This window comes from Lissotriton helveticus, chromosome 3_1 (genome assembly GCF_964261635.1).
Source record: "Lissotriton helveticus chromosome 3_1, aLisHel1.1, whole genome shotgun sequence".
NCBI classification, from domain to species: Eukaryota; Metazoa; Chordata; class Amphibia; order Caudata; family Salamandridae; genus Lissotriton; species Lissotriton helveticus.
The window spans coordinates 246,036,780-246,062,460 of NC_136061.1; the positions used below are offsets into that span (position 1 = coordinate 246,036,780).

Below are 25,681 nucleotides of genomic sequence, written 5' to 3' on the forward strand. Positions count from 1 at the left end.
AGAAGAGCAGCTAGGAAGGAACTCTGCAATAATTAGCACAAACAAAATAAAACCTAGCACATGAAACAAAATGGTGCAAGTGAAATAAAACTTTGCGCATGAGATAAAATAGCGCAAGTAAAGAAGCAGTACACAAGAAGTCCCTTGACACTAAGCCATCTGTGTACACCCCTTATTGCATTTCCACCAGTATCGAGATAAAGAACTAGCATAGCACGTTTTGCCAGAGACTTAGTTCATTTTGCCACAGATTTTGTGAGGAGATGATACTGCGCTGTACGAGTGCCTGCCACGAGATGTGACAGCGCCCCTAGAGCCGCAGCCCAGAACCATGACAGCTGAGGCGGTGAAATCATGCGACAGCGCCACTAGCCATCGGTGGTGCGAACCGCGCTTCACCTGAGCCAAAACCTTCCGAACCGAAAAAGATTCCCATCTCCATAGTCTCTAAAAAGAACCCTTTAAAGACTCTGAGCAAAAATCGAAACCTCGCTCGGACCCGAAGAAATCGGTGCTGAAACCGGTTAGCTAAGAGGAGGAACTTTTTCAACCAGATCCTGTGGATCCTAAACAGAAAAAACTGTATATTAACCCCAAAACAGGACATGTGACTACTGTGCCACACAAGAAGAGGAAGCTGGACACACCAGACACTCCTGCAGTGCCTGTAAAAAAAAGGCTGTGCTACTTCACCTCTTAAGACCTTCTCCTGTTCTTCCTTCTAATCCTGTTCTTCTCCCTAAACCTGATACCTCTCCCCAGCCTATACCATTTCCACCACATTCACCACCACATAAATATGATTTGGGGGAGAGGGATGGCAACAATGACTCTTTCTCTGACCTGATAATGATCCCGATTTGGGACGACCTTAATGGCCCAATAGATCCTCCAGACCTCCCAGATCCCCAGTCATACCAAACAAAACCATCTCCCCCAGATGATATCGGTTTTGAACAGGTTGTTAATACGGCTGTTGTTTACCATGGCGTTTCACACTGCAGAAGAGGATTTCCTTCTAGACCCCTTTGAAGTCACAAAAAACTGTACAGATGATGCCAATGGTTAAAGGAGTCATTAAACATGCCCCTGAAATATTTAAGGACCCAGTGAGAGCTAGGATTCTCAATCCTAGAATTGATAAAAAATATAAACCCGCCCCGATGACCCTGTATACATCAGAGGACAACTACCCCTAGACACACTTGTAGTATCCAATGCTAGAAAACGCGCCAACTCACAAACCTCCGGTAATGCACCACCTCCGGACAAAGAATCCAAATTGCTAGATTCCTCTGGCAAAAGAGTTGCTGCTCAAGCAGCCAATCACTGGTGCATAGCCAACACCCAAGCACTACTTTCTAGGTATGATAGGGCTCGCTACGGCCAATTAGAAACCCTATTACAACATTTACCCGATCAATACAAAACTCAGACAAATGACCTAATTCAGGAAGGCAAATTAATAACGAACTCCTCAATCAAGTGTGCCCTTGATGTAGCCGACACAGCCTCTAGGTCCATTAACACTAGTGTGCTACTCAGACGTCATGCCTGGATACGCATTTCAGGCTTTAAACAGGAGGTCCAAACAACTATCCTCAACCAGGCGTTCAATCACCAACAACTTTTTGGACTGGCTGTAGATACCACTCTCGAAAAAATGAAAAAAGACAGTCTGCTAAATTAATGGGAGCATTACAGTCTCCATCCACACATAGTTCCTTTTGTCGCTCCTTTTATAGAGGAGCATCCAAAAACATTAAAAAAGATAACGCCTCTTCTTTCAAAAACACTCCTCAAACATCCCCCAATAAAGGATAATTTAGAGGAGGATATAGGGGAAAAAACAGCAAGGGCAGAGGCCGATGTACCAATAGCACTCACACCTCCCCCGCTAATAAACAATGACTTCCCTCCACTCCCCCAGACCATTCCACTCCAGTCGGGGGATGATTATCACAGTTTCTACCTGTCTGGAACTCCATTACAACAGACAAGTGGGTAAGACAAATTATCTAGTATGGTTACTGCCTAGAACCTACAGCAAACCAAACCACCGTACCACCCAAGCAGCGTCCAATGTACACAGAACATCTCACACTCTTAAAACAAGAAGTTCTCTCACTGCTTCAAAAACAAGCAATAGAACCAGTTCCCTTAATACACCAAGGAACAGGGTTTACTCGCTGTATTTCCTAATCCCCAAAAAGGACGGAACTCTAAGACCAATACTCGACCTCAGACCCCTCAATCTATCTATAAAGTCAGATCATTTTCATATGATCACTCTCCAACAAGGGCTCCCACTGCTGCGACAAGGCGACTTCCTTGCCACACTAGATCTCAAGGACGCCTACTTCCACATTCCCATACATCATGCTCACTGGAAGTATCTAAGGTTCGTAGTGGACGGACAACACTACCAGTTCAAAGTCCTCCCATTCGGGGTGACCACCGCACCCAGAGTGTTTACAGAATGTCTTGCGGTGGTAGCAGCACACTTAAGACCACAAATCCATGTCTTCCCGTATCTCAACGACTGGCTAATAAAAGCAAAGTCATTCAACCAGTGTGTTCATCATTCTTATCAAACCATCCAGTTGCTACACGACTTGGGATTCACAGTAAACTACACCAAGTCACATCTTCAACCCTCTCACATACATCAGTATCTAGGAGCAACAATAGATACCTCCAAGGCTCTGGCATATCCCAGTCCTTAGTCATCAAATTTCAGCCACAGTGCTCCCTTCCAGCAAGGGTATTGATGCAACTCCTAGGAATGATGGCCTCTTGCATCTTTATCGTACCTCATGCAAGACTTCAAATGCGTCCCTTACAGGAATGTCTAGCACATCAGTGGAACCAGGCTCAAGGGCAACTAACAGATCCGGTGTTGGTGAACAGCTGCACACATTGCTCTCTGCAGTGGTGGAACACACAAAACCTGTCCAAAGGGCGGCCGTTCCCCGAACCAGTTCCACAGATAGTGCTGACAACAGACTCATTACTCACCCGTTGGGGAGCCCATCTCCTAATACAGTTCAAGGGAAATGGACCACTCAACAAAAGGTGCTCCATATCAATCACCTGGAATTGCTAGCAATCTTTCTAGCATTAAAATCATTCCAAGTACATCTACAAAACAAAATTGTCCTAGTCCGGATGGGCTACATGACAGCCATGTATTACATTCAGAAACAAGGAGGCACATATTCTCTGCAGCTCTCCTAACTCGCACAGAACATTTGGAGATGGGCCATTCCACAAAACATATACCTGCTTGCTGAACATCTTACAGGAGTTCACAATCCGATGGCGGATCTGCTAAGTCGGCAGACACAGCAGATACACAAATGGGAACGTCACCCTCAATTTCTTCTACCATTTTTCCAAATGTGGGGTCAACCAGACATAGATCTGTTCGCCACACACACAAACTCAAAATGCCCAACCTTCGCCGCCAGGTTCTCTCACCATTGTCCAAGGGCAATGCAATATGGATGAACTGGTCAGGCAGATTTGCGTACGCTTTTCCGCCACTCCCAATGATTCCACTAGTAGTACGCAAGCTCAGGCAACAGTCTCTCAAAATGATCCTGGTGGCTCCCACATGGGCATGCCAACCATGGTTCACAACACTACTGGAACTCTCAGAAGTTCCACATCAAAAACTATGTCTCTCCCCAACACTGCTAACGCAGAACCATGAAGAAATAAGGCACCCCGATCCAAATCAACGATCTGTATCCTGAAGTCCTAGAGTTCGGTTATCTTAACCTTCCGCCGGACTGCATGAACAGCATTAAGGAAGCCAGACTCTCTACTACTAGAGCCTTTTACCCTGCAAAATGGAAAAGATGTGTTATCTACTGCAATAACAATCAAACCAATCCGTTGGATGCTTCTATCCAAAACATAATTTTCTATCTGCTACACTTGCAAAGATGTAATCTAGCATATTCATCCATACGATTACACCTAGCAGCACTTGTTGCTTATTTACAAAATAGACGTGTCACTTTTTAGAGTACCTGCGATTAAAGCCTTTATGGAGGGACTCAAAAGAATAATTCCACCCAGATTACCACCCTCTCCAATGTGCAATTTAAATATTGTTCTTACCAGACTAATGGGTCCCCCATTTGAACCACTACATAAATGTGAACTTCAGTTCCTCACATGGAAAGTAGCTTTCCTTGTCGCCATTACATCTCTCAGAAGAGTAAGTGAGATCCAGGCTTTAACAATACAAGAACCAATCTTACAAATACATCCTAACAAAGTGATTCTCAAAACAAATCCTAAATTCCTTCCCAAAGTCATCTCTGCATTTCATCTTAACCAATCAGTGGAGTTACCAGTGTTTTTTCAAAACCCAAACTCTGTAGTAGAAAGAGCTCTTCATACCCTAGACGTCAAAAGAGCACTACTTTATTACATTGACAGAACAAAACCCTTTCGAAAAACAAAACTGTTTGTAGCCTTCTCACAACCTCATAAAAGAAACTCCATCTCCAAACCTTGGATTGCAAGGTGGATAGTAAAATGTATTCAAATATGCTACCAAAAGGCTAAACGCATATTAACAAATCCCCCCAAGAGCGCACTCAACCCGCAAACTAGGGGCGTCAATGGCATTCTTAGGAAACATCCCTTTAGATGACCTATGTAAAGCAGCAACATGGTCTACACCACACACCTTCACTAAACACTATTGTGTTGACGTGCAGGCTAAGCAACAAGCTTCTGTAAGCCAAGGTGTTCTTAAAACACTTTTTCGAACTACTGCAACAGATACAGGTGATCACCGCTAGGGGAGACAATGCTGCACAGTCAATGCAAAGTGTACTATCTGCAGCTCATGCCTCGAACGGAAAATGCTACTTAGCAGTATGCATCTGTTCCTGGCATGTAGAGCTGCAGAGTAGTACACGCCCACCCACCACCCCAGACCTGTATCTGTTCCAGTATTATCTTAGATACATTCTCATGGACATCTTTTCTATTTCATCCATCATTTCCTATCATGGCGAAAAACAATCGAAGGATGGAGTGGATGCCCATGCGCACTATCGTCCAAGGGAGGAGTCACCTATCTCGGGACTACAAAAGACTTCTTCCAAGACAACAAGGTGCAAGCATCCGAGCCCAACACCAGATGGCCATTAAATGCAAAGTGTACTTCTCTGCAGCTCTACATGTCAAGAACAGATGCATACTGGTAAGTAGCATTTTCCTTTCCCAATTTCATGTGCGGGTAACTCACCCAGTCATGCTTTTTCGCTTTGCTTTGTGGGCATGTATTCCTGAATTTTGTAGTGTACAATGTACATACCTAAAATGGATAAGCTACTTGCTTATGGTCTCTTGTAATGTGCAAGCTCTGACCATCTTCAAAAAGTCTTCTAAAAATTGTAATTGTACAGTTTTCACCACTCAGTGCCTGCCTATTTTACATTAGGTTAAACAGGTGAAGTTGTGTCTTAACCTTTGACGTTTAGTTCTGGTTATATCAAAGTTAACAATTGCTTTTTTTTTTTAGCTCATGCTCCCAGATGGTGTCACCGTGGAGGTTATTGTAGTGAACGTTGTCAATGCTGGACATATGTTTGTGCAGCAACATACACATCCTACCTTTCATGCTTTACGCAGTTTAGACCAGCAGATGTTTTTGTGTTATTCCCAGCCTGGAATTCCAGTTTTACCAACCCCAGTGGAAGGTAAGTATCTAACAGTTCATAAAGGGTTATTGTTGTTAATGAATCTTCTGCAGAGGTTTTGGGTTACTACTTTTAACCAGAATTGGATTCTTAAGTTTTTGTCATTCCCCTGTGGATAAAATTAGCATTTTATTTTTGGGTAACATTTGTGTTGAACGCTTCTTGAACAAACCGAGTCTGTGGTGATTACTGTTTAGAAACAATTTGATTATGTGCGTGGGTACAGGCCACCAAGTCCAACTGTATTTACACAAGTTTGTTTCTGCAGTTTAATAGCATGATGTCGGTTCAGACTCAATAAATTGTTCTAAATGCTCTTGAATAGACCTTACAATTTAAAAAGTTTACTTTAACTGAGATACATCACATATTGCAAATTTGGTAAATATGGCCTCCTGTCTAATTTTTTATTTTGTGCGTAAAGAGTCCAGAAAAGAAAATACTGATAGAAACTTCAAATTTCACAATAAGAAACGAGGGGGCTTGGCGTGCAACATGGCGGACGCGCTCTAAGAGTGCTCCCGGACCCCTCCGAAATCTGTCCAAGTTCCCCATGTCCCTGCAGCCATCCAGCCTTGTACCTGGGTGCTGCTTCATCTCCGCAACTCCTGTCACACATTTTCAGCCGCAGGACTCCCTGTGGGCCGCTGCTCAGAGCTAGCCGCGCTGCTGAGGTGTTCTTGCCCCCATGGCGGCGGCCTTCGTGCCCTGACTTGCGGCTGGCATCCATACTCGGCGGCAAGAACTCCGCAATGCTACGTCCCGGATTAAGGAAGCAGAATCCAGTCTCTCTACCGTAGAGGTTGATATCCACCAACTTAAAGACCAGGTTGGTCGCCTCCGAACTCTTACTCAGGAGCTTCAATGACTGGCCGAGGATGCTGAAAACTAGTCCTGGCGCAACAACCTCCACCTGGTGGGATTTCCGCAAGGAGCGGAGCCAGGCCGGGCAGCAGACTTTACCGAACGTTGGATACGCTCATGGATGCCCAAAGGCTCCCTCTCCCAGTGGTTCGCAATTGAACGGGCGCACCACATGCCTGCGCCCAAACCGCAGCCGGGTACACCCCATAGGCCGATACTGCTTATCCTCCACTTTAGGGACCGGAACTCCATTCTGACCGAAGCCCGCAAACAGCGACGCCTCCAATATGAAGGTCAGACGATCATGTTCCTTTGGCGAGGTCAAACAAAAGATGCGTGCCCTAAACCTCCTCTTCCTGGCCCGCCACAGAGTTGTGTTTCAGAACAGGACACTTCTTTGATTCCCCTGAAGAGGCCTGGACATGGGTAACGGAAGAGCACCACGCAAGACGCGCCACCCGGAGTCCGTCGCCTCGGGGTGGCACTGGAGGCTCTCACCGAGCCATGCCTGCATTGCAACCACAAGGTAAACGCTTGTGCAGGAGGCAAGGCCAGAGACGTGCCCGATCAGACTCACCAGTAGGTCACTCATCACCCAACGTCCGGAACGCCCCCTGGAGACACTTGCACTGCGCCTGGGGCTTCGAGCTGCTTGGACCCTGGGGCTACCATGCCTCGCTCACCGCTGTTGGATCTGGGGGACACGGACCTCTCCCGTAGCCCGCTTCTTCACATGGGACCGTCCTGAGCCCAATACGATCTTCTGGTCCCGGCCAGTTTCTGCAACCCTTCGGCTGTGCTTCAACTTGTTTTGCCTTATTGCCTGCTGAACATTATCACTGAACATCCTGATAGGAGGAGGGGTCCTCCTCGATTCCCCATCCCCAAGCTGTTAATGAAGTATAGGGTGGGGGGGGGGGGGAGGGGCCTTTGTTCATGTTCGTTTTGTGTTTGTTGTTTCATTAGTTTATTATGTTAGCATGCATCTCCAGCCGCAAGAAAAGAACGCGCGACCCAGCGCTGTAGAAATGCACCCACATCGGCCTTCCACGCTTGAGGTTCTGTCTTTCACCGCTTTCTCCTTGTTTGACGGTTCCCCAGAGAAGGCGCTACTCCACATAATGCCCTGGAAAGCTAATAGCTTGTTGGATAAGACCCAGCTCACGGCGGTCCTGCGTTACACCCCGCGCTACACCATAGACTTTGTTCCTTTACTTGTGTACCATACCAGCGTACATTCCCAGCTACATGACAGACGTGCCAGACCTGGCCATGTAGAACTGCTTCCCCTTCCTCTCGCACATGCACCATTCCATCCACACCAGTCACCCACGCTGGGTGTCCTGTTCTTTTCTCACTCTCCTCATGGATGATACCTTCACAGCACATGCGTCACTTCACGTCGTGGAATGTTAACGGCTTGCTTGATAAGGTGAAGCGTACAGCCGTCTTACGGTATGCCCAGCATCACACTGTAGACATACTGCTACTTCAGGAGACCCACCTGATAGGCAATCACTGCCCTTTGTTGGCGCACTATAGTTATGGCGGAATCTGGCACTCTGGCTTCAGCAGGGGATCACGGGGGGTGGCCGTCCTGGTGCGGCGTGGTCTTCCCCTTGTGGTAAGCAAAGTAATTCATGACCCTAGGGGCTGTTTCGTCGTTTTGGAGGGGAACCTGGGGTACTGACCTCTGAACGTGATCGCTGTCTATTCCCCCCCCCCCACCCCACTGACCTTTACACTTCAATCGCTAGCTCCACCGGTTGCCACCCTGCCGCTAGGGATCACAGTCGTTGGTGGTGACTTCAACGCAGTAATGGACCCAGACCTTGACACTGACACGACCTCTTCCTCTCCCAGAATCGCTCAGTCTATCCTTCTGTCAAATTGGGCGAGCAGGTCTTGGTGACGCCTGGAGACTCTGGCACCCGACAACTCGCTTATACACCCACATATCAGTGTCCCACCACACACGCGCGACTCGATTACCGGCCATGGATTGCTGAGCAATTCAAGATGTCACCATCCTTCCTAGAGGGCTATCGGACCACTCTCCGGTGGTGATGTGGATAGGCAGCCTCCCTGCCTCCTCACGCCCGATCTGGCAGCTGAACGCCTGGTTCCTCCAGGACAAGGACTTCAGGGAACAGGTGGGCAGCGAGCTCCGCCATTATTTTACCACTAATCAGGGGTTGGTTTCCTCTCCTGGCACCTTATGGGAAGCCCACCATCCAAGGCTTCGATAAAGGCCACCTCAAGCCTAAACGTATGAAACAGGACTCCAACCTCACCCTCTTGGAGACGCAGGCTGCGCTACTCGAGGCTCAAACCCACCAAGATAGGAGATTGGCGTTCCTGAGGGACGAGAATAAACAGGCCTCCCTAGAAGCTGCCAAATTGTTGTGGAGGTCCTCCGTTGCGTGAGTTTATGGGTGGGGAGATAAAAATGGGAAACTTCTTCACCGCCTGCCACTTATCCGATGGCCAACCTTATCCCTGTGGTGGTTGACTTGGATGGCGCGATCCAGCGAGCCCCCGCTGCAGTGGCCCGGTGCTTCGCCTCCTACTACTCCACTCTTTATTCAGCACAGCTGCCCCCTCTCTTGTTTTCAGACCTCCTTCACCACGGGCAGTACTCCCTCCCGTGACTCAGTGAGGCTTCCTGTCACCCCGGAGGAGGTTAGTGATGCAATTTCACGTATAGCTGCGGGTAAGACGCCTGGGCCGGACAGACTTCCGCAGTAGTTCTATGCGTCTTTTCCGGGACACACTGATCCCCCACCTCCTGGAGGTATACCAGGAGGCGTCTGATAAAGGCTCGTTCCGCCCTGAGACAGATATGGCCGCCATAGTGGTGATCATTAAGTTCCAGCCTCCCTCGAAACATTGCTCTGATTACTGGCCCATCTACCTCATTAACACAGAGGTTGAAATATTCGCCTCCGTCCTAGCCAATCGCATATAACCCTACCTGGTCAAATAGTTCCATCCTGACCAGTGCGGATTTATGCCTTCCGAGGCACCCGGCACTGCCTCAGACATCTTCATCTTGCTCTAGCGAATCGACAACAATTGACCCTCTACTTGTATCTCCTTCTCGTAGATTTCGAGAAAGCATTCAATTCTGTAGATTGGCAATACCTGGAGGCTGTCTTGGTAGCGATGGGTTTTGGGGCCCCTTTGTTCGGCCTGGTTAAGGCACTTTACTGTAAGCCGAGAACCCAGATACTAGTCAACAGAGCCCTGCTACGCCCCTTTCTCATTGGAAGAGGCACGAGGCAGGGGTGCCCTCTCTCGCTCTTCCTCTTTGCGCTGGCAGTGGAGCACTTTGCTTGTCTTGTCCCCTCTGATCAACTCCTTACGGGGTGGCGGTGGCCCGGTGTAGAGGAAGATAAAATTGCCCTCTATGCAGACGATGTCCTGTTATTTCTAGCAGATCCAACTCCCATCAGGTCGCCGATGCCTCCGGGCCTTGCGTCTGTTCGAGCAAACCTCCGGCCTTCGACTGAACTCTAAGTCCGTACTGGTCCCTCTCCACCATTCATGAGTGCTTTGATTGGCAGTCATCGATACCCCTTCGGCGACAGTCCTTCAAGTATCTGGGAATCTTGGTTGCCCTCCTCCCCGATCTTGCTTGGTGCCTCAACTCACCCTATTAGTGAAAAAGGCTCGGGCTGATCTCCTCAAGTGGCAAACTCTGCCACTGAACCCTATGGGCATGATAGCCCTATTTAAAATGATGATTCTGCCCAGATTCCTTTATGCTCCAGAACACACACCTCTCCTTCCCAAGGTCGTGGTTCGGAGAGCTGGACAGCATGGCCACTAAGTTCCTGTGGGGAGGTCGGAGCCTTCAGCTGGCCCTTGCCCAGTGTCGGAATCCCCCTAAAATGGCGGCTTGGGGATGACGAATCTCTATCTTTACTCTTTGGCGACTCGGCTTCTCACAGTGCATGACTGGTTTAACGGTGGCTGGTCTGACCCGGCATACTGCTTGGAGCTCGACTCCCTGGGCTTGGCCAACATTCAAGGGATGTTATATGGGTGCACCATTCCTCTAACTTTGCCGGAGGTCACTCGTGAGGTGCTCTTGTCCTGGCGGTGTCGCTGCGACACACCCATTGGTCAGATAAACTGACTCAACATACCCCACTGTGGTATGGTACGTGTCTCAGAGGTGGCCAATATCTCGGGTTTTAGATCATGTGATCTCCTAGTCATTTCGCTACTTGGAGATGTTTGGGGTGGGAGTCACATACGCACATTCCAACAACTATAGACCCGTTACTCAGTTCACACTTCCCAATTCTATCGGAACCTGCAGATGCGTCATGCCCTCCATTCTCATATCGAAGGGCACCTCTCTGCCTGAATACAGCCCGCCCGAGGCCCAGACTATGACCGGTAACTTGGGGAGGGGAGGGATCTCTCGTATATATTGGAACCTTGTCAATAACACCCCTAACACACTATCACACCTCAGACAGATTGGCTTGGGTCCCTGGACAATGCTGATTGGAGGGATGCTCTGATGGCTCTCAAAACAGTCACAGCATCAGCACAACTCTTTCTAGTTCAAATATACTACCTTCACACTGCCTATCTTATGCTGCTGCATCTCCATCGTACTGGACTTTGACCAGACGCATCCTGTCCCCGCTTTGCTCACCCCCAGGCCGACTTCTATCACATGGTATGGCTCTGCTCTGCAATCGCACACTACTGGGAATCATTAACGGGGGAACTCACTGAGGTTCTGGGCTGGGTGGTACCCCTCAACCCCATGAATGTTCTTCTGGGTGTCTTCGAAGGGTTGGACAGTTCCAGAGCTGAAAAACGTTCTAAACACGGCTCTGATGGTGGCCAAGAGGGACATTGCGGCCAATTGGTTGAGTTCGGTTGCCCCCACTGTAAGGCATTGGCGCAGAGGAATAGATTGGAGCGCCGCGCAGGAGCGACCCCTGTATGAATCCAGAGGCTGTCCGAAGAAGTTCCATGAAATGTGGGGCAAATTGGTTGGAGTGGTGGAAGATTGACACTCCTAATGGACACTCGAGGACTGGATTGGGTGCAGCAGTTTTTATTTTACTCTCTGTCCATGGGTTCATTTACGTTGATGTGCTGTTCTACTGTAAATGTCTTGCGCAATGTCTTTTACAAGCGGCTGATATTGTTTATCTCGTGTTGGTCCCTCATAAACTCAATAAAATTGATTATCAAAAAGAAAAATTCGCAATAAACGAGGACCAGAAGTCCATCCAGGCTACCTATTTTGCCTATTTGTTTTTAGCATCCTTTATTGGTATCCATCATGAACTTTGATTTTTCATGACTATTATTCATGTGTGACTGTGTCTTGCTTATTAAGTTTTTTCAGTTTGTTTTGAAGCGGTTTCATCTGTTTGCTCCCCCTTCTGTGAAAATAATTGTTTAAAACTGCAATGCCCTCGACTCAAAACACCTATTGCGTACCAACTCTGAAGCACAGATATTCCCCATTCTTACATTAAATCAGATTTGGACATTGAATGGCTTACTCCTAGATTTTTGTCCTCCCTTGTAAAACCTTTGGTGATGGATTACAGAAAGTGCACGTTAACACCGCATGTGTAGCTCCTTGTTGAATATGGAACACTCAGCCCACATTTTGTGCCTGTGTAATAAAAAGGGACATACCTTAATAGCATAAGGGCTTGAGCTCATTCAAATGAAAGCACCTTCGCATGCGCTTCATAGCACATAAATACAGGGGCAAATAGGCCATTGGGAGATGAACTGATTTTGTGCCATATGTAAAATGTCTTGCATTCAGTTTGCCCTTGGAAGGTTTAACATAGGCCACTGGCCAAAAATACACAGAAACACATTGCACCCAAGTGCAGGGTATTCTTGCCCCCTTCTTTTTTTTGTTGCAGATTTACATAGCACAAACTTGACCCCAATGTATTGGAGCGCTTTACATGAGCACCAGTTGCGTTCAAACTGATGCATTCATTCCGTGGGAAGGCACGGGGAGATTACGTGATTTGCCTAGAATCACAGGATACTCGGATCACGTGAGGCTCGAACCCGATTCCCTAGCTCCAAAGTCGCCAGCTGCAGCCGTGAGGCCACATCCTCTCCCTTCTAAGTGTGCTTTTGGTTCCTCTGTAGTGGTATATTGACCCGCTGGCCCACCTTTCATCGCTGCGCTGTTCCCATTGACACTAGTTTGCAGCGCATAAGTGACAGTGTTTTTAATTTTTTACCCAATATAGTGTACTTCACCAGTCTGCTTCGCACACACTAAATTGAGGTTACATTCATCCCGACTGAGTGGTGTGCTATTATTCATTATACAACCTTTTGTGTAAACAATTACCTTTATTGTAGCCGTTCCCTTCAGTGTTTCTCATCTTCTGTCTGCAGAACTGGATATGATATTGAGTGTGAGTTATCACCGGTGCTATACAAAGTGATAATGTTACTGTCTCCTAGTTAATTGCTCTTACTCTGCCCTCAACATTCCTCATGCTTGGCTCATGGCCTTGATTTTGTAGTTACTTAAGATCAGGCAGATGGTTCATTTTTTAAAATCCCAACTAATGAACTGCTATGGTTTTGATGATAAAGCTTGTCTTAGAAAAAATATTTTCTAAGAAGAATTTCAAATGACTTTAAAGGTACTTTTTACTGGCTGAATTTTGAATAGTTGAACTTTTTTGCCATTTATTTGTTGCTGCAGTTGGGGTGATCTGTGCTGCTCCTGGCAATGATACTGCATGGTGGCGTGCCCAAGTGGTGTCCTTCTACAAGGATAGCAACGAGGTGGAAATTAGATATGTAGACTATGGTGGATATGAGAGGGTTAAGGTCGACATCCTTCGACAAATAAGGTGGGTATTTTTGTGTCACTAAAAGCCAGTGAACTTGAAGCCTATGTCATGAGTTGATGCTGGTGCATGTGTTGCTAGACCATCACAATCTACGATTAGTTGGCTATTTGATTTTGATATTTACTTATGAAATTGAGTTATCGTTTTAACTAATTTCACGTTATTGTATCTCATATTAACCATTAGTCTTAAATGCATATTCTCATTAGAAGTAATAAAGTTTTCTGTATAGCTCTGTAATCAAAACACCTTACTGAAATTTGCCTTGCATTGTTGTTGTTGCATTTGCTCTTACTGCTGCAAAATTATTCATCTAAAGTGTACAGGCACACATTTGCTCGCACCAATAATAGATGTACCTGCTTTAAACTAATTGACAATAAAAGCCTCATTGCCTACATGTTACTGAACGGCTATCAATTCGTGAAATTTTAAGTTGGAAGATTAACTTCACTCTTTACTACGATAACAATGATACTCTTGGTTTGTGGCATGTGTGATTGTAGAGCATACACTTTGCGCACCCTTTCCTTCTAGTGTTGGGCTTGGAACATTACAATCTGGTAGTACAGAGGCCCAGGGAAAGCATATTCCTATTTCTTTGTCCTCCGTTAACTTTGACTCTGTAGTCAAAAGATCGTCAGTGTTCCAATTGAAATCCATTTTCAGGAGTAAGACTACCCAGAGGATTTATCAGTCTGTAAAAGACTGATAACAATGGACTCTGAAGGAAACTCATTAACTCCATACTAGTCCTCAAAAAGATTCTTGAGTTCCTTGTAATGTACAGCCCCCTCAACACAGTGCCCCACTAGAGCGGTCACCTCCAAAGAACAAGCATTGGGAAAGTAAGTAGGTCTTGCCTTTGGGACCTATTTGCATTGCCAATGATGGTTAGTGATGATGTACACCATGAGTACTCGCAAACATTTTCCTAGGGGCCAAAAAGTATGGTCTTTGGTGCGGCCATGGACTGCATTGATGCCAGCAGGTTGGGGGACAGGGACTGGTGGATGCAAGGTGGTTGTAAGTGAAGGATATGCATGATGTGGACTGTGACTGGATTTATTTACAAAGTTTCATTCCATACTGCCCTCTAAATTATGCCTCTAGTGTCAGGAAGAGACACAGATTTGACAGTACTGTCATATGCTGTATCTGAGTTGCTGTCCCGTAGGTGTGCAAAGGAGTATTCAATAGAATCTTAGGCCTCATAATATCCTTTTACCTTTTGTCTCATCTGTAAACATTAGGAAAGCTTAGAAATAGGCTCATTAACCCCTTAAGTGCTGCACACGTTCAAAGGCCGACGGCACCACTACCTCCTTAGTGCTGCTGTCGGCCGTTGAACGTTCGAACTGCACCTGCGCAATGGAACGTCCAGCACTGGAGCTGGACGTTCCATAGCAGCTATGAGGTTAAGGTTGCAAGTGCTATAAAAATGTTTGGTTGAGACTTGCACTATAAATATTGCTGAAAAAAGGAACTTATGGGGGATTCTTTAAATTATCGATTTCAATGTTTATGGGCATACATCCTTTATTGTTTTCAAATATATCACTGTGTAGTTTTAGATACATGTGGAAAGTTCTCTGTGTCCTAGCACTGTTTTTAGCGCACCCTATTAAAATCTGTTATCTTATATAGATGTGAATTACAAAGAACACAGTGTATATGCTTCATCGATAAAGACTTGTTTTTTCAGCACTTGCATGGTAACACATTACGGTAGTAAAAGCTGAAAATGCCACCATATATATATATTTTGTAACTGTTTTTATTGGCATTTTGAATCAAGTTTTAAACGGATAAGGAACTGGGCAGAGGAAAATAATGTTCTCCATTGTAGTCAATTGGGCTTTAGAAGCCAAGTAGGAACTGTCGAACAATGCCTAAACTTAAACTTAATTATGGCCAAATATATCATTGTTAAAAAATCCCCTCTTTATTTAGGTTTTATGGATTTGAGTTCCGCGTTTGATTTTGTTAATCATTCTAGGTTGTGGTCACTTTTGCTCGATTATGGTTTGGATGACTCACTGGTGTATTTTCTTTCTGACCTGCATCGGGACTTAAAAGCCAGAGTACGAATTAATAATGATGGTGATCTGTCCAATGATGTTTTTATTAGCAGAGGAGTTAGACAGGGCTGCGTACTCGCCCCACTGCTTTTTATTTTATACATTAATGGATTGAGTAGCACTTTATGTAGGATTTGTAAGGATGTCCCAATTATAAATGGCTCCCCCATTACTACCTTACTTTATGCGGACGACGCAGTACTAATGGGGCGTACCCCGAATGCCTTACGCATTTTGATCTCTGGGTTTGTAGCCTTTATGTCAGATCTTGGTTTAAATACCAATTTAAAAAAATCTTTCATCATGAATTGCGGTCCAAAAAAGTACAATATTACTTCAATTAAATCTGGTAATAATATTCTACAATGTACAAATAGTTTCCCTTATTTAGGGCTGTTGTTCTCCAATTCAGGCTCATGGCAGCCACATGCTGCGCATGCTAGGAATAAAATTAGTAAGTCAATTAATTCAATTTTGTCTCTCCGACAACCCAAATTGGCTGATGTCGTTACACCCCTGCTTAACATTTATCGCACTCCATGCCAGCCAACGGGGACTTACGGTGCAGAAGTGTGGGGTTACTGTAACAGGCTCTCCAGTTGGAGGAAAACCGATTCTGTAGAAGGGTGTTGGGGGGAGTCCTCAGCGCCCCTACATTTATTTGTCATAATGAACTGGGGCTGCCTTATATTGCTGATTTTATTAGGTCTAGGCCTGCTCTTTTTTGGATTAAAATATGGTTAAATCCAGCAGCATCCCTAACGCGCAGTATAATATCCGACTGCTTGTTAAGTGATAGATCACAGTATATTCCCTGGTTAACTGCAGTTAAGAATAGTCTGGAAAGTGTGGGGCATGGTTCTTTATTTAGCTCCCCTAGTTCTATTGTACCTGCCCACAAGAATAACATTAAACAGGCATTGCTTGTCCTCTATAAAGAGGAACGCATGAGTTCAGAATCTATCAAACCTGCTGTTATCAGATATCTGAGCATTATAGATCCAGGCGGTGATAGCCTGGTTAATTTTTACAGATACTTATCACTACCTCTGGGAAAGTGGAACCGGAGTCTCCTGTTTAGGTTTCGGGATGGAAGCATAGTTAATTTGCTTAGCTTCCCCCTTGGCTATAACATTGGACTCGAAGAGCGGGATTGCCCATGTCCTCATGGTGGAAAACAAAGTCTGTTGCATTATCTCTTTTTCTGTGGCTATTACAAACTGTATACTTGCAAATATTTAATTCCGATTCTTCGCAAATATAACATCAGAGATCATAATCTGGCATTAAAATTTTTTCAAATGTTACATTTTGATGATGTTATACATACTTTAAGCTGTTTTATAAAAGCTTGTGTGAGATCGAGGGCAAGTATGGAACATGGATAATGGACAATAGTTTTATGTAATCTGGCGCATTTTTTGCATTTTATTCTATGCATTTTATTAATTCACTGGAAATTGAACATAGACTTAATTGCATACGTGTTTTGCTATAAATGATTGTTTTTAGAACTTTGTGATTAAGTACCCCAGTGATTAATGTTTTTTCCCTATTACGTACTTTGCACTTTATATTGGTACTTCGCACTTTATGACATATATGCTGCTTAAAATCTGTATTTTATAACAATTTTTTAAACATACGTCTTAACTTGTTTTAATTGTATTCATTCTGTATGTACTTTTATGGATGTATTCAAAATCCGAATAAAGATCATTTGAATTGAATTGAATTGAATCAAGTTACAAATAATTGGCACATCAGTTAGTTGTCCAGCTCACCAAGCACCCCCCCCCGTCCCTCATCCATTTCATTAGAATTGCATGCATTAATTCAGCATTGTCCATTCCTGGCCCGTCGAGCACCAGGTCCCCACATGCCCTTTCAAAGGGGACATCTGTAAGCCCAGTTTCTTGAACCACAGGCAGTGGACCAAGGGCAACGTCGTGGCCAATGTTTCCAGGAGCTTCTCAGACAGTCCCCAGCCCTGCATCAAATCCATGGTACTTTCTCCACTTCCCCCAGACCTTGTGAAACTTTTGGGGGCAGCCCCTAGCGTTTGTCACTCTCTCTGCCGCCATATACATGTCCATTCCTCTCCTCCAATCTCCCACCTTTGGAGGCAATGGAGCTCCCCAATCATGTGCCAAATCTCTGTGCCACCACTAGGGCTAGCAGGGCAAAGATCAGGAGCGGGCGAGTCAGATCTATTTCCGTGGTGATCCCCAGTAACACAAACTTAGGGTCCATCGGTAATGTCACCTCCAGGATTTTACTTAGCTCACCCAGGATACGTGTCCAATAAGTGTTTATGGTGGGGCATTCCCACAGGGTATGGAAAAAATTTCCCTGCGGGCATCCGCATCGCAAGGATCACTAGCCCTCCCCATGCAGTGCATTCTAATCCTGTCGTAATAGACCCTGTGCAGTATTTTATATTGGATGAGACGTAATCTGGTCTTGATCGCAACCTCCCTGTGGTGCATCAGGGCCGTCTCCCAGTCTATGGTGTCCATATCGCCGACGTCCTGCTCCCAGGTCGCCCTCAATTTCCCTAACCCATCCGGTGCATTATTAATCAACGTTTTATATGTCAAGGATACCAGTTTATTGGGACCCTGTTCTTGTAACAGTCGACCCTCCAGGGGAGCATACTCGGGTAGTTGTGATGCTAGCGCCGCCTCGGCCTTCCAGGCATGACGCAGTTGCGCATATTCGAAGAACTGCGCTTGGGTTAGCCCATATTCCGCCTTCAGGGACTCATACATCCTAAGCTCTCCCCCTGTCACTAGGTCTCCAAGCGTTGAAATCCCTATGGCGTCCCACCCACCAAAGCCGGCAAGCTTGTGCACTTCTTTAAGCCACGTACAAGTCCAAATTGGTGTCTGCTTAGTCAGTTTGTGTGTCCACCCCATCATCTTCGTTGCCCTGTCCCATACATCTATGGTAAGCTGTGTGGCCGGCAGTAACGGTCGCCTCCCAGTTCCCCCGTACAAATAGTGCAGACTAGTGCGGTGCATCATTGTGGCCCTCTCTAGCCTATAGGTCGGGTGGTCCGCCGGTGCATGCAGCCATTCATTTATCGGTGCGAGATACTCAGCCTAATAGGCCTCCACATCCGGCAGGGAGATTCCTCCATTATATTGATTTGGTTGGAGTGTAGCTAGGGCTATTCTAGGTTGTTTCCCTAGCCCAGAGAAGGGCGCGCAATTCGGCATTATTTGTCTCGAACGTCTGTCGGGGTAGGGGAAAAATTATTTCTGTAGGGCATACAGAAATCGTGGCAACGTGATCATTTTGAACATTGCCGCTCGGCCTAGTATCGTCAAAGGTAGGGACTTCCATCGGAGGGCGTCTTCTGCAAAGTTCTTAATTACTCTAAGTATATTTTTCTGATAGGAAACTTGTTTGTCAGGTAGACCCCCAGATATTTAAATCCAGACTGCGTGACCTGTAAGGCTACGACTGTGAGGGCGAACAGTAGCGGGGACAGGGGGCATCCCTGGCGGGTCCCCCTCCGAACCCTGGGATCCGTATATAGTAGGCTCACCCATCTTCGAAAGTTGGGGCCGACCCCAAACTTGATCAGTGTTGCCTCCAGAAAGGGCCAATGGACCGCATCAAATGCCTTCTCGGCATCTAATGAAAGGAACATATGTGGGTCCTCCCTCTGCTTCACCTCCATGAGCCAGTTATGGGTCCGTCTGAGGTTTTGCCTTGTCGCCCTATCTGGTAGGAATCCTGTCTGGTCCTGGTGCACTAATCTGGAAATCACCTGACTAAATCGGAGTGCCAGATCCACTGCCAATAGCTTGGCCTCCATATTGAGGAGAGAGATCGGTCTATACGACTCGCAGGCGTCTGAAGGCCTGCCCTGCTTATATATCTGCACAATCGTGGCCATTCTTAGGTCCGGCGGGAGCTCACCGTCTTGGGTTACGTCTCCATACAGTGCCAGAAGGTGTGGTATTAAAAGATCTGCTTCCTTCAAAAGAATTCCGCTGGGAGCCCATTTGGGCCTGGGGCCTTCCCCGGTCGAAGCCTAGTTATTGCCTCCCTTATTTCCATAGCGGTGATAGCGGCTTCAAGGGTGTCATTGTCATCCTCAGTTAAGACTGGGGTGTACATCTCGGCCAGATAGGCCGCTATGTCATCTGTGTCTCCCAGGTCTCGAGCCGCATAGAAATCCCGAAAGTAGGAGGCAAAAGCCTGGGCTATCTGGGTGTCGCCCCTATGCAATTATCCCTGCCTATCGGTCCCACCCTCTATCCACCGTGCGTCTCTCCCTTCGACTCAGCCATGCCAGGAGCTTCCCAGATTTGTCCCCGACGTCGTACAGTCTGTGCAGAGTTGCAAGTGCCTGTGCCTTTGCTTAGTTATTGGCCAGGTCACTGTACTGTTGCTGGGCGTCAAGCAGGTGCCGAAGCACCTGTGGATCTCTATCTATTAAGTGCTGTTTAAGTTATCCCATTGGTAAAGACCTCTGACCATAAGTTAGGCAGAACGTTGTTCCTCACAGGTACGCACGATTGATGAACTGGTAGTGTTAGAGGCGAGTAGACTCAGTCGAGCAGAAAGATATGAGGCAGGAAACGTTTTCAAAGAAATACTGCTGTTTACTGCTTCCAGAACTGGCATACAAAGGAGACAGCTGAAAAAACTTGTACTCTTGTGGAGTGCCTCATAAAAAAGAAAAAGTTCCTTGAAACCGAGTACTTGTGGAAGAATAAAAGGAGCCAGTCAGACATGCTGAACAGCTTACAACAAGCAAAACCAGCAAATAGAAAGCGAGGAAAAGCGAGTTACAAAATGCAAAGGCAATAGTAAGCAATTGGGGGTGGTGGGATGCATTCCTAGGGAAGCTTTCAACATGTCCCCAATATGCATTTGCTACCAGATAGATGTCCGTCTGCTAGGCTCAACCATCACCACAACCCACTGTTTAAAGGCCTCCACCGCATCAGAAGACAGAACATAAAAGGCTCCTTGGGGATTTGAACACTGAAGGATCTCCAAGCCTGAGAACTTTCACACACCATTGGTGTTGAAGTCTGCTTTGATTCTGAAGTGCAACTCAATGTCAAGAGTACCCATTATAGAGAGTGACCAACCAATTACAATACAGAACTCTTTTTATATACTGATACTGAATCTCCTCAAGGCTCCAAATCATCCACCCATTAATGTAGACTCTTATTTGAAGATGCAATTGTGGAAGTATTCGGGGCATTTCCGAACTGGTGAAAAGGCTATTACACAGATGCTAAATAATAGCCCTATCCAACACACACTGTGCAACCTTTTCATTCTGACCATGGGAAAAGGTTGATGTTAGAAATTTGCCATCTCATGATGGGCTAGGCCTTATGCATGGCAAGGTTAGAATTGGTGACTTATCTTGAGAATATTATCCTGTAATGGTTTGCTTGTTAGATGACCATTGGCGGACACAGCAGGCTTGCTGATAGCTGCAAGTGCGGTTGCATTTTTTAACGCACTCCTTGTTTGTATCACTTTGTTTTTAAAATAAAACGTTCTTGTGCTCTATCTTAGCGCCTCAGACTCCTCGGCCCCGGTACGACGCGGCTTCTGCCGTTTGTTCAGAGGGCCCCCTGGAGTGGCAATACTAGACTTCCGGGTGGTTAGCGCTCTAGTTTTGCGCTCCCACCAGTGTTTAGGATGAACCAAATGCAAGCGCGCCGGCAGCGCGCCAAAGGCAAGCCCGTCTGCGCCCGTCCGCGCCTGGACCGTGCCCAGGGCCACCCCCCCTGGCCCGGTGTGCCAGAAACCAGTGAATATTTACTACTCAGGCAGAGAACTCCTTAACTTAAGACCACCTGCCAATAAAGCCTGCTTACACCTAATTTTAGAGGCACTGGCTGATACGCCAATAAAACCTTGTTTAAACTGCACATTCAGACCATCCATCCTCTCAATCCCTGAGGCTACCGCCCTACAGCACAAAAAAGGAAACGAAAATATTACAGTAGCTCTTATTAATGCGCGCTCCTTAGGCAAGCACAAAGATGAGATAGTAGAGCTACTTACTCACCACAAAATCGATGTCCTTTTCATAACAGAAAACTTGACAGACTCTGCATCTGGTCCAGACATCGTAGCAGCCACTCCCGAGGGATATTCTGCCTTAAAGCAAGATAGACCGCAAAAAAAGGAGGCGGGCTGGCAATTTTTCGTAGCCATCTAATAACTAAAATAGACCCTATTCCGTCTCCCATTTGTGAAGCACTGCATTTTTCGACCCTGCTCACACCATCCCAAACTTTTAAAGGGATCTTGCTATACCGCCCCCCAGGTTCCATAACAGAGTTTGTCTGGCCTAGGTAACCTTTTGGAATCCGCAGTAGCCGAGGATACCATCTCCATCCTAGGCGACTTTAATTTTCACTTAGAAAATTACCTAGACAAGGACCCTATATCTTTACTGACTGACTTAGAAGCCGCAGGCTTATCACAGCGTGTTCTTAAAGCCACCCATATAGCGGGACACACGCTGGATGGCCTTTTCACTAACCTTAGAAATCTATCTGTTAAACAAATACTTCCCCAGGTATGGTCCGACCACCAGGCAGTTATCTTCAGTATTTCCATTTACAGCAAGTCTCCCCCCCCCCCCCCCCCCCCTTATCTCCAACAAGCCAGATTCGGTTAAAGCGTGGAAAAAGACAGATAATCTTCTCCTTAAATCCTAGCTGTCCATTACCCGACCAGATGCCCCATCAGACTCTAATACGGCCGTGGCCAACTATACCGAATGGCTGCAGAATGCCTTTAATTTGCTAACCCCGAGCAAAAAATCGAACTTCCCCGTCAGCCCCGTGGTTCACGGAATCCCTTAGGGAACAAATGAAAGTCTGCAGAAATCAAGAGGCATTGGCGCAAATCCTACACTAGTGAAGAAAAATCTCTCTATAAAGACAAGCTCGCCAAATACAAACGTTTGATCATAGAGGAAAAAAGCAAATACTATGTCACTCAAATCGAACTAGCAAAAAACTAATAAAAAGCTTTACCAGGTAGTATCCACACTATCAGGTCACACACCCACCGTTCCCATAACCCCTTCTCAATCACTGTGTAATTCTTTGGCGGACTATTTCTTCAATAAAGTGAACAACATCTATGCTGAATTTGCGTCACACGCCAAGTTGGCCGACCAATTTCTGAACAATAGTCACCCAGTTCACTGTCTGAAGCAATTTGAAAACACCAACTCTGATGAATTCCTTACCACAATGACCTCTATAAAGTCAGGATCGGCTAATGACCCCTGCCCATCGGACGCACTTACTCCTGTTGCTGAGCAGGTGGCAGCTGCTTTAGCCAACATTTTCAATGTAATGTTCACTTCTGGTATCTATCCCACTACCTGGAAAAAGACTATTCTAAAACCACTCTTAAAAAAAACCCAACCTGGATCCAGTTGACACAAAAAACTACAGGCCAGTAGCCAGTCTACCTTTCCCAGCCAAAGTTGTGGAAAAACTTATGAACATTCAACTTTCTAAGTACATAGAAGATCACCATCTCTTAGACGGCACTCAATTCGGATTCCGCAGAGGCCATGGTACCAAGACTACCTTAATTAAGGCATCAGAGGATATCCGAATCATCCTTGACCAGGGAGGAACAGCAATACTCATCCAGCTGGACCTCTCAGCGCCCTTTGACACGGTCGATCATACCATCTTGATCGACCGTGTCACTAAAATAGGGATCCAACACAAGGCCAGAGAACTGTTGCAATCCTTTCTCACCAACCGCACTCAGTCGGTTAATTTAGGCAATTTCCACTCTGCCCAACTATCCCTACCATGCGATGCCCCCCAAGGCTCATCCCGGAGTCCGACACTTTTCAATATTTATGTGTCGGACCTAGCCAAAGTCATCAAGGCTCATGGGATGGGCCTTACCTCTTAAGCCGATGACACTCAACTGGTGTTGGCAGTGAACAACAATGGAGATAGGGTTGCAGCTGATTTTCAGAAGGGCATGCTCGCCATCAGCAGTTGGATGGCCAGCAACTGCCTCAAATTAAATTCGGAAAAAAGAGGTCATGATCTTTGGTAAATTACATCCTTGCCTGTTACAAACCTGGTGGCCGTCCTCCATCGGCCCCCACCTACTCCAGTAACCAAGCTCTGGAATCTGGGCGTCACCTTTGACGATAAGCTTAACTTTGTCTCCCATGCCAATTCAGTGGCATCTGCTTCATTCCACAGATTACGCGTGATCAAAAAACTTCTGCCATTTCTCCCTCTGAACGCTGGAAAAACTTTAGTCAGCACCTTGGTCATGTCCTCCATAGACTACTGCAACGGACTGTTCGCGAACGCCCAAAAGCAGGTTATCCAAAAGCTGCAGACAGTTCAGAACGCAGCAGCTAGAATTCTATCAGGAACACCAAAGTTTAAACCCATCTCCCATGTTGTCAAGAACTATCATTGGTTGTCAGTAAAGAACCAGATAAAGTTCAAAACACTCTGCATTGCCTATAAAGCATCTCGCAACAATGGTCCCGAATTCTTAATTAACCACCTAAAACTTCACACACCCATTTCGGGCACTCCGTTCATCCACTGCCCTTCTGCTAATGGTGCCACGCACTAAAACAGCCTCCTGGGGTGACAGAAGGTTTGTGGTCACCACGGCTAAACTTTGGAACATGGTCCCGCTGGAGATCAGATCCTGCCAATCTCTTCTCACATTTAGAAGAATGTTAAAAACCTGGTTGTTTAATCAATAAGCTCTCTAACAGGATCCACCTACTGCAGTCCATAGCGCCGACACCCCCCCGGGTATTTGTGCGCTCTATAAATCGCAAAAATAATAAATAAATGACGTGTCTTTCTATCAAGCAGTCCGCACTAGGGCTGTAGCACATCATAAGGTTCAATTGTTTTTTGAGAAACAAGACTTTCTTATAGGGATGCTTGTAGAGAAGAAACTTAGTACACACCCTCTCCCAATGCTTAAATGTCCCAGGCGTATTTCCAAGGCCCAGTAAAAAAAATTGGGAACACTTATGGTGCAGAGAACATGTAAAACAGCCCCACAGTACCCTATTTATATTTTTGCCGTAATGTAGCTCCCCATTCTTTTGCTGTGCATGCTGCCCATAAAAAGGCTAAGGGAACAAGTATACAGTGGCATATTGCTTGCTTAATGACCCTTCTCCCAAAGTACGATAGACATCCGCAGGAGGAGATCGCAATGCCTTCCAGATACTGTTGTAAACAAAAAGCTTTGGAGCCACACACCATTCACTCATAGGGAAAGCCTATCAAAAGTAACATTTCAAACACTGCTTCCCCTTTACCAGATGTCTTATTTTCTGGCAGTGGCAATGATGATTAATGACAGAAATGATGTGGTCATGTGTTGTGCTGGTCCTTCATGCACAATTATAAAAGCGTCCTCTTCAATAATTCATAGACGGGCCATAGTCACAAGTTAATGGAAAATAAGAGGATCTAGTGTTGGTCTAGGCCAGCCTTTAGCACAGATTGCAGTGGTGGAATGAGAAAGTTGTTACATGGGCGATTGTTTCTCTGCCCAGATGCAGGTGATCATTAGGACAGATGTTTCCATGACAAGCTGGGGGTACGCACATGAGATATCTTACTGTACAGTGTAATAGTCTGCACAAGGACCTGTTAGCTCTGCGTGCATTTCAAATGAAATTTCAGAAAAACATTTTGTTCATTCCGGCAGCCTTGACCACAATGTACTGCATACATCAGATATACATGCTGTTGGAACATCGCACAGGGGTGCATGTCTGTTTTGCCGATCTACAGATACTTGAGTGGGAGATCAATTCCCATGTTAGAAATCAGTACTTCCAAGTGTAATGCCAGCATTGTCTGCCACAAACAATTGGAAAATGGCAAAACTTTGCATCCAGGCACCAGCACCACTGTATGGATGAGTTGGTTAGGGATATTTGCTTTGCTTTCCTCTCAGTACATGGATTCCATATATAGAATCAAAAAATGCTTCAGGCACCAGCTGAACTAATTTTCATTGCCTATACATGGTTACACCAACCTTGCAACTCCCTAATTCTTAAGATGTCCATTTTTCCTCATGGAAAATTACACCTGTGACC

The 25,681-nt window shown here is 46.0% G+C and overlaps 1 protein-coding gene across 4 annotated transcripts in view; it reads left to right on the top strand.

Annotated features, from left to right (window-relative positions):
• AKAP1 (A-kinase anchoring protein 1) overlaps positions 1-25,681 on the top strand; it is a 536,294-nt gene that overhangs the window by 324,554 nt on the left and 186,059 nt on the right. For all 4 annotated transcript variants that reach the window (XM_078679722.1, XM_078679723.1, XM_078679726.1 and 1 more), the window contains 2 exons: positions 5,549-5,726; positions 13,318-13,468. In XM_078679722.1, the coding sequence (XP_078535848.1) occupies positions 5,549-5,726; positions 13,318-13,468 (329 nt within the window). The remainder of the gene's footprint in view (positions 1-5,548; positions 5,727-13,317; positions 13,469-25,681) is intronic.